Source organism: Nicotiana attenuata, chromosome 1 (assembly GCF_001879085.1).
Source record: "Nicotiana attenuata strain UT chromosome 1, NIATTr2, whole genome shotgun sequence".
Lineage (NCBI taxonomy): Eukaryota > Viridiplantae > Streptophyta > Magnoliopsida > Solanales > Solanaceae > Nicotiana > Nicotiana attenuata.
In genome coordinates, this window is record NC_031989.1 from 29,484,110 (window position 1) to 29,492,629 (window position 8,520).

The following is an 8,520-nucleotide window of genomic DNA, read 5'->3' on the forward strand; positions in this document are numbered from 1 at the left end:
TCAAATAGGCGATAATACGATTGCGCCAATCCCAAGTTAAGCTTATGGTTCTTACCTCGATTTGGTCTAGTGATGAGTTGAGGAGATAGATTACGTTTCATCCCCAATTGTGACATTTTTGGTAGCGGCGGCCAGTTTCACGAGGTCGTCTGCTTCCGCATTCTGCGCCCATGGGATCTGGTCGAGCTGGCATTCGTCGAACTCAGGTAATAGCTTACAGATTTTGGTCTGGTATTTTTGCAACCTTTGTTCCTTGGTTTGGAAAGTCCCTGTGACTTGGTTAACAATGAGTTAGGAATCACAGGGAGTTTCAACCGTTTCGCCCCATACTTGAGTGCTAGCCTCAACCCTGCAATTACGGCCTCATACTTTGCCTCGTTGTTGGTCATATCTGGGCACCATATGGACTGGTGAATTACTTCTTTTGTGGGGACCTCGAGTACGAGTCCCACTCCGGACCCTGATGCATTGGATGCGCCATCGGTGTAGAGGACCCAGAGGTTTTGTGTATTGAGGGAAGATGGGACGGCTTCCCTTTCGACTTCTCGCATTATTTTTGCACTAAAGTCGGCGACAAAGTCGGCGAACACCTACGACATAATCACCGTCCGCGACTGGTATGTGATATCGTGCTCTCTTAGCTCGATGGCCCATTTGGCCAGCCTCTCCGATAGCTCGGATTAATGCAAAATGCCCCTTAGGGGAAAAGTTGTGACAAGCGAGACGGGGTGGCATTGGAAATAGGGTCTAAGCTTTCGTGAAGCTACGACCAAGGCCAGAGCTAATCTTTTGAGGTACGATTACCTCGTCTCGATGTTGGTGAGTGTTTTTCTAATGTAATAGATGGGAGACTGCGTACCTTTGTTTTCCTAGATAGCACTGCACTCATCGTTACTTCGGGGATGACTAGATAGACGAGGAGTTGCTCCGCAGGTTCGGGTTTCAAAAGCAGGGGTGGTGATGATAGGTTTGTCTTCAGTTCTCACAGAGCCCAGATGTACGCAGGAGTCTATTCGAGATCGTTGTCCTTTTTGAGTATGCCAAAAAATTTGTGACATCTATCAGACAACCGCGAGATGAATCTCGATAGGGCGGCGGTTCGACCAGTCAACCTTTAGACTTGCTTCTTAGTGGTTAAGAGTTTCGGTATTCCCTTGATAACCTTGATTTTGTTTGGATTGACCTCGATCTCTCCCTACGTCACACAAAAACCTAAGAACTTTCCCGAGGCTACACAAAACGCGCATTTCTCCGGGTTCAGGTCCATTCGTACCGTCTTAGTATGTCAAAAATTTCTTTCAAATGATCGATGTGATCCTATGACTTTTCAGAATTGACCAACATGATATCTATATATACCACCATGATCTTCCTGAGCTGGTCTTTGAACATCTTTGATATGTAGCGCCCGCGTCCTTCAACCCAAACAGCATGACCCTATAATAATACGTTCCTTGGGGAGTGATGAACGTGGTCTTCTCCTGGTCTTCTTCCTCCATAAGAACTTGGTTATAGCCTGAGTAAGCATCCAAGAAACTCAATAGTTTGTGCCCGGTTGTTGCATCGATAAGTTGGTCGATATGGGGTAGTGGGAACGAATCCTTCGGACATGCATTGTTCAGGTCTGTGAAATCCACACATATCTGCCATTTCCCATTTTCTTTTTGACCATCACTACGTTGGCGATCCACTTAGGGTACTTCGACTCCCTGATACAGCCGTTCTCTAATAGTTTTCCCATATCCTCTCAGACTGCATCATTAACGGAGGAGTTGAATTTATACCTGACCTATCTTACTAGGGGGTGGAACGGGTCGACGTTTAATTTGTGTCTGGAGATTTCCCTTGGGATTCCTGGCATATCTGCATGGCTGAAGGCAAACAAATCTGCATCGGATACTAAGAATTGTCTGAATTTACCTGGTTCCCAGAGTTTGCAGCCGATATAGACCTTTTTGCTACGGTTGTTGAGGTCCAATTGAATGGGTCGAGGTCTTCTATGGTCAAATCTGCAGCCTCGACCGTGTCGGGATCATCTTCTTGTGTCGACCTCATCCCTATTGATTGTTATTCCTCTCTGTTGGGATGTCGTGCTATCTAAGACAATGCGGTAGCATTCTCGGGACGTGCGATGTTCTCCGCGTATGTTGAATATTCCATCGTGTTGGGAATTTAATTACTTGGTATAGGGTAGAGGGGATGGCTCTCATGGGATGTATCTATGGTCGTCCCACGATAGCGTTTTATGCGGTGGCCTGGTCCATCATGTGAAAGTCGTCTCCAGAGTCACGCCGCCAGCCAAGAAGGGAGGTGTAATTTCCCCGGATGTCCGTTCAACTGCATTATTAAAGCCGGTTAGCGTGATGCAGTATGGAACTATCTTATCCTGAAGTCTCATTTGGGTGAGGACTCAGAGATGGATAATGCATGCTCCACTTCCATCGTCCACCATGATGCATTTCACATCGGTATCTAAAATGCATAAAGTAATAATGAGGTCATCATTATGAGGAAAAGTCAAACTGTCGGCATCCGACTCATCGATGATGATACTTTCTTCAAGTCCATCGTACCATTCACGAGTGATAGATTTGAGCTTGTGAGTGGTGGTGAACTTCACGCTGTTGCTAGAGGCATCATCGCCGCCGCCGATGATCATGTTGATAGTACGAGTTGGTGTTGGCATCTTCGGCGGGCCTTGGTGTTTACGTCCTCTGGCGAAGTTGGTTCTCCCTTTATCGCTAAACAGCTGTTTGAGGTGTCCCTGCCGCAATATGTTTACGACTTCTTGTCTGAGGGAGATGTAACCTTCTGTTTTGTGCCCATGTTCCTGGTGGAACGCACAGAGGGCGTTGATTCATGTCCAATCTGCACTCAATAGTGAGTGGAAACAGTCGTTGGAAGAATAGTACCCAACAAGAGCCGGGGTCGAATTCCAGAGGGAGTTTAATGTGGGTGTTAGGGTGTACAGTTAATGAGAGTAAATAAAATAACTTAATTGATCTTCCAAACAAGGGACTTTGTTTTCTACTTCTAAATTAACACTAACAATTGTAAACTAATGAGAAGAAACTAGAAAGCGAGTAAGTGTTTTTGTTGTTTTTACCTAAATGGTTAAAAGGCCTAGGGATGTAATATTCACCTAGGTGTTCGCCTAATGGGTTAAGTACCTTAACACTTGTTTTATTGATCAAGGTGTATTATAGCTCTTAACTCTAAGATACCTACTCAATACCTCTCAGTCATAGAGTGATTTTGCCCAATTTGACTTTCTCAAGCTCAAATGGGTATGAAGCTAAATAGTTGATATGAGCTCAAGTCGGGTTTTCCCTATCTCTAGTTCAACCCCTTTAATTAGGCTAGTCAAATCCTTAGTCGGGTTTTGAGTTGGGTTTCTTCATTTTAACCCATATCTCCAACATTCCTATAATTTGCACACTTCTATTAGTTTTGGGAACATAAATCAATACTTTCAGACTAAAACAAAAGTAAAAAGGTACTAATAAGTGGTCAAAATCCACGCTTATCAACTCCCCCAAACTTAAGTCTTTTGCTTGTCCTCAAGAAATTGGATTAGTTCCCACCTCCTCAAAATGAAAGGTCATTTCAGCGAGTCAATTGTGAGCCATTCATACTTAGTTGGGACTAACAATTACCCACATTACTCATGGATTATCAACAAGGTGACAAGTAAAATATTCATGCACGTATATTTCTAATGTGACCTTTGCATTTCAAGAATTGACTTTACTTATGAAGGACTGTTGTTCTATTATGTAGGTCATGGTGGACTCCAAACTCTTCCTCCTCTACCTTTCATTTTCCACACTCACTTCAAAAGTTAGTACTCAATCTTAAGATTCACGAAATGTTCACTCTTCTCTCATAATAGAATGTCACAAGTACGGATTCAAGTATCATAGGCTTGCCCCTAATGTAGATCACCACTAATGTAAGCTCACTCTGTTTGAAATCAAGTAGGACTGCTTTCGGGTTGTAATGAAGGCTTTTTTATTAGGGTAGGATACCATATGGGTAAGTGGTTGCACCTTTCCTTAAGCACTCCACATTTTCATTTCTCAACTCACAATTACCAATTCTTAGAGGCATTCTCTTTTTATTGGGGGTTAGAGAGAATTGACATCCCTCTTTCTTGTTCATTTCATTCTTTTTCTCCATTGATGCTCATGTTAGGGGTCATTACCTCTTTTTGAATCCATCAACCCTTCCACTTGTTCTTTTTTTTTTTTTGCATTGTTCTTTTTGTTCTTTTTCTTTTCTTGCCTTCTCTTTTCGTAGAGATCATTTCTTTTCTCTTTTTGGTGCCTTGATACCTCTTTCAAATTCCTTAACTCTCCCCTTAAACTTATGCCTTAAGCCACTTATTTCACAAGAGCGTTAAGGAAGGTCCGGGTGCCAAGAGAGGACCACGACAAAATGGGTAAAGGCTTATGACATGATTATCAAATGAGAAAGGCTAGAGGCTCGAAGGGGGTTGATTAGGGATAATGACATTGGTTGCCAATAGAAAGCTCAAACAGGCCAAGGAAAGCCTACAATCATTTCTCAAACCAAGCAAAACTTATGATTTTGCCTTGAAGCACATTCAGAGCAAGTTCTAGACCATTCACACGGATACTTGGACTAACAACAAATCATCTCACCCCTCACTCATCTAGACCGTATAAGATGATAGAGTCGAGAGCCTACAATAACCACACTCAAGTTTAAAGATCATTATGGTCCAATAAACCATTCTATGGATTACCATAGTCAACTAAAGAGTCTCAAAGTCACTAACTAGAGTTATTTTCTTTCAAAAACTTTCAAACCATAAGCACGTAGTTAAGTGTGTTGGTGCCAAATGAAGCATGAATAACTCTTTTCCGAGAATGACTTGATTAGGCCTTTATTCATTACTACTACTATTATTATTACCTAAACACAAAAATGGACTCATTCCCTTAAGAAGATTGTCACACCAACCATCGTTGGGACGAGTCACCTGGTTTACACAAAAACTACCTTTGGAAAAAACCGTGGCATTAAGAAAACCAAAGGCTCATTACCTAACTACTACGAGAAACATAAAAAGAAGCTACTTAAGAAAGCATAAACTAAAGTGAAAAGTAAGGAAGCTAATGAATAATAACTACTAAAGATAGATAAACTACAAATAAGAAAAGTAACAGAATCATCCAATTATTAGAGTCCAACAACAACAACATACCTAGTATTATCCCACACCGTGGGGTTTGGGGAGGGTAGTGTGTACGCAGACCTTACCCCTACCTTGTGAGGATAGAGAGGTTGTTTCCAATAGACCCTCGGTTCAGGATAGTATAAGTACCACATTAATGAAAATATAGGCAAGAACGGAAATCAAAAAGCCATATAAAAGCAGAATAAAACAACAAGACAGTAAAGTGATCAACAATGAAAGAAAACAACGGTTAGTCATAAAAACCTACTATCAACAGAAAACGAGACTGCGTGCCAATACTAATGTTATGAACACTCTACACTACCTACTCTACTACCCTAATTCTCGACCTTCATACCTTCCTATCAAGGGTCATGTCCTCGGTCAGCTGAAGCTGCGCCATGTCTTGCCTAATCATCTCTCCCCACCTCTTCTTTGGCCTACCTCTACCTCTCTGTAGGCCCTCCAATGTCAACCTCTCACACCTCCTCACCGGGGTGTATGTGCTCCTCCTCCTCACATGACCAAACCACCTAAGTCGCGCTTCCCGCATCTTGTCCTCAATAGAGGCCGTATCCACCTTATCGCGAATAATCTCATTTCCGATCCTATCTAACCTGGTGTGCCCGCATATCCATCTCAACATCCTCATCTCTGCTACCTTCATCTTCCGGACATGAACAATCTTGACTTGCCAACACTCAGCCCCATACAACATCGTTGGTCTGACCACCACTCAGTAGAACTTACCCTTAAGTTTCAGAAGCACCTTCTTGTCACACAAAAAATCGAAAGCGAGTCTTTATTTCATCCATCCTGCCCTAATACGATGTGTGACATCTTCATCAATTTCCCCATCCCTCTGAATAATAGACCCAAGGTACTTAAAACTCCATCTCCTAGGGATGACCTGCGTGTCCAGTTTCACCTCCCTTTCCCTTCTAGAGTCTCGCCACTGAACTTACACTCTAAGTATTCTGTCTTGGTCCTGCTCAACTTGAAATCTTTAGATTCCAGGGTTTTCCTCCATACGTCTAATTGCGCATTCACACCGTCTTGCATCACGTCAATCAATACAATATCATCTGCAAATAGCATACACCACGGCACCTCCCCTTGGATGTGGCGCGTCAGTACGTCCATCACCAAAGCAAACAAAAACGGGCTGAGTGCTGACCCCTGATGCAACCCCATCATAACCGGAAAATGGTCCGAGTCCCCCTCCCCCCCTCCGTCTTCAGTCGAGTCTTTACTCCATCATAGATGTCCTTAATCAACCTAACGTAGGCAACAGGTACACCTCTAGCCTCCGAACATCTCCACAAAGCTCCCTCGAAACTTTATCGTACGCCTTTTCTAAGTCGATGAATGCCATATGCAAGTCCTTCTTTCTCTCCCTATACTGTTCCATCAATCTCCTCGCAAGGTGGATAGCTTCTATAGTCAAACACCCCGACATAAACCCAAATTGATTCTCGGAAATAGTCACACTCCTTCTCACCTAGCTCTACCACTCTCTCCCAGACTTTCATAGTATGGCTAATTAACTTGATACCCCGATAATTATTGCAATTTCGGATATCACATTCTTGTATACAGAAACCATCGTGCTCCACCTCTACTCTTCGGGCATTTTTTTCGTTCTAAAAATGACATTAAATAACCTAGTGAGCCACTCCATGCTAGCCTTGCCCACACTCTTCCAAAATTCCACCGGGATTTCATCCGGCCTGGTCGCTTTGCCCATGCTCATCTTACGCATAGCACACCCCTCCCCTATCCCCCCTCCCCCACCCCCCCGAATAAAAGTAAGCATTGTCCCCCGATGCATAACAAAATAAGAGTGAAAGGAGAGAGGGTGAAGAAAACTTCCAAAGGATCCTTGGACATCTCGGTGTTCCCTGCAATATCATCTCCCGCTAGGTCAGCCAATTGTATCTCATCATCATCAAATTTAGGTGTGGCGGGAGCGGTACATCATACGCACTACCTCAGTAGTGTCGGCAGCAAGGTCTGGCTCCTCATACTGTCTAGCTGGTGCAACCGGTACAGATGGTGCTGATGGATCTGGGATTGACTGGTCTAGGTCAAGTAACATATTAAAAGGTAGATCCCTAGCCGTAGCAAGTTTGGTTCCCTCCTGAGCTTATTAATGATTTCTTGCTTGCCTAGGACTTCCTCATCTTCTTCACTTCTTTGCCCAACTCCTCAATAACTGACCGTGTTGTACCAGAGTGTCCATGATCATCTTCTAGTTGTCCAGAATCTTCTTAAGCTTCTCATCAAGATCAGAGGAGACAAGTGGTGCCTGTGTAGATAACTACGCTGCAACAGTACTAAATTAGTCAGACAGCTTTAAGTAGTTGTCTGCATCTAGTTGTTGAGACTCGCCAATGTCTGGGAGACTCACAAAGCAGATAATGGAGTTGTGGGCATGGACGGTGGACTTAGAGCTGGAGTAGGGGTTGTCCTAGGGGGATGCGGTACGAGCTGAGGATGATGGCGGAGGCATAGCAACATCACTGGAAGAGGGCTCAGCAGAGATAGATGGAATGTTAGTTGTCTTAATAACTACCACTGCGGGCTCATCAAATAGTCCTATGCTGGTAGAGGGCTGGGCTCTCTTCTTTGGGTTGGTCTCATCCATCAATGAATACCAGTCAAATGGCTTCTTCAGCTTTACCTTGGTGTCAAATGATCTCGGGTCTACCTTTGCATCAGTGAGCTACTCTGTGATAGTGTTGAGATAAGGACAGGCTGAGCTAGCCTGCTGTGTTATCAAAGAAATGTTAACTGACATCATGGCATCCACATTAATTAGATACCCGTCCATGATAGAAGCCATAAGAACAACGCGAGGAATAGGTAGATGAGTCTCATTCTGGCTCGGGTCAAGTCTGCTGCATACAAAAGTCTACCACCCCTTAGCCTCGAAACTCAATGTGCTCCACTGAATGGGAACCCCCACAGTAATCCATGGTGGTGGTGTGGTAGTGTTAAGATCTCAACCAACCAAGTTCAGACTTCTTACTTCATTGCACATTTCTCCAGATACTCTTTTGGCTCCAAGTCCTCAAACCCCAAGTACGCGTTCAGCGAATGCTGATCAAACTTCATCGTTATGTTGCGTACTTTGGTCACCTTTGTCCCCTTCTTGATGTGAGAAACATTTGTGTAGAACCCTTGGAGGAGGTACTCCTTGGCATCCTCAACTCTTTCTGTAAACCACATCCAACCATTTCTTGCTTTGAACTGCCTCAATATTGCCGGGTTGTATTTATCCAAATCCTTCAATAGGAACTGCCGCTCAAGTGTTG

At 43.7% G+C, this 8,520-nt stretch overlaps 1 protein-coding gene across 1 annotated transcript; it reads right to left on the reverse strand.

Annotated features, from left to right (window-relative positions):
* On the reverse strand, positions 2,411-7,301 carry LOC109234401. Its single transcript, XM_019400384.1, has 2 exons — positions 7,194-7,301; positions 2,411-2,830 (listed from the first exon to the last, which is right to left on the reverse strand). The coding sequence occupies exons 1-2, from the start codon at positions 7,299-7,301 to the stop codon at positions 2,411-2,413; spliced, it is 528 nt and encodes a 175-aa protein (XP_019255929.1).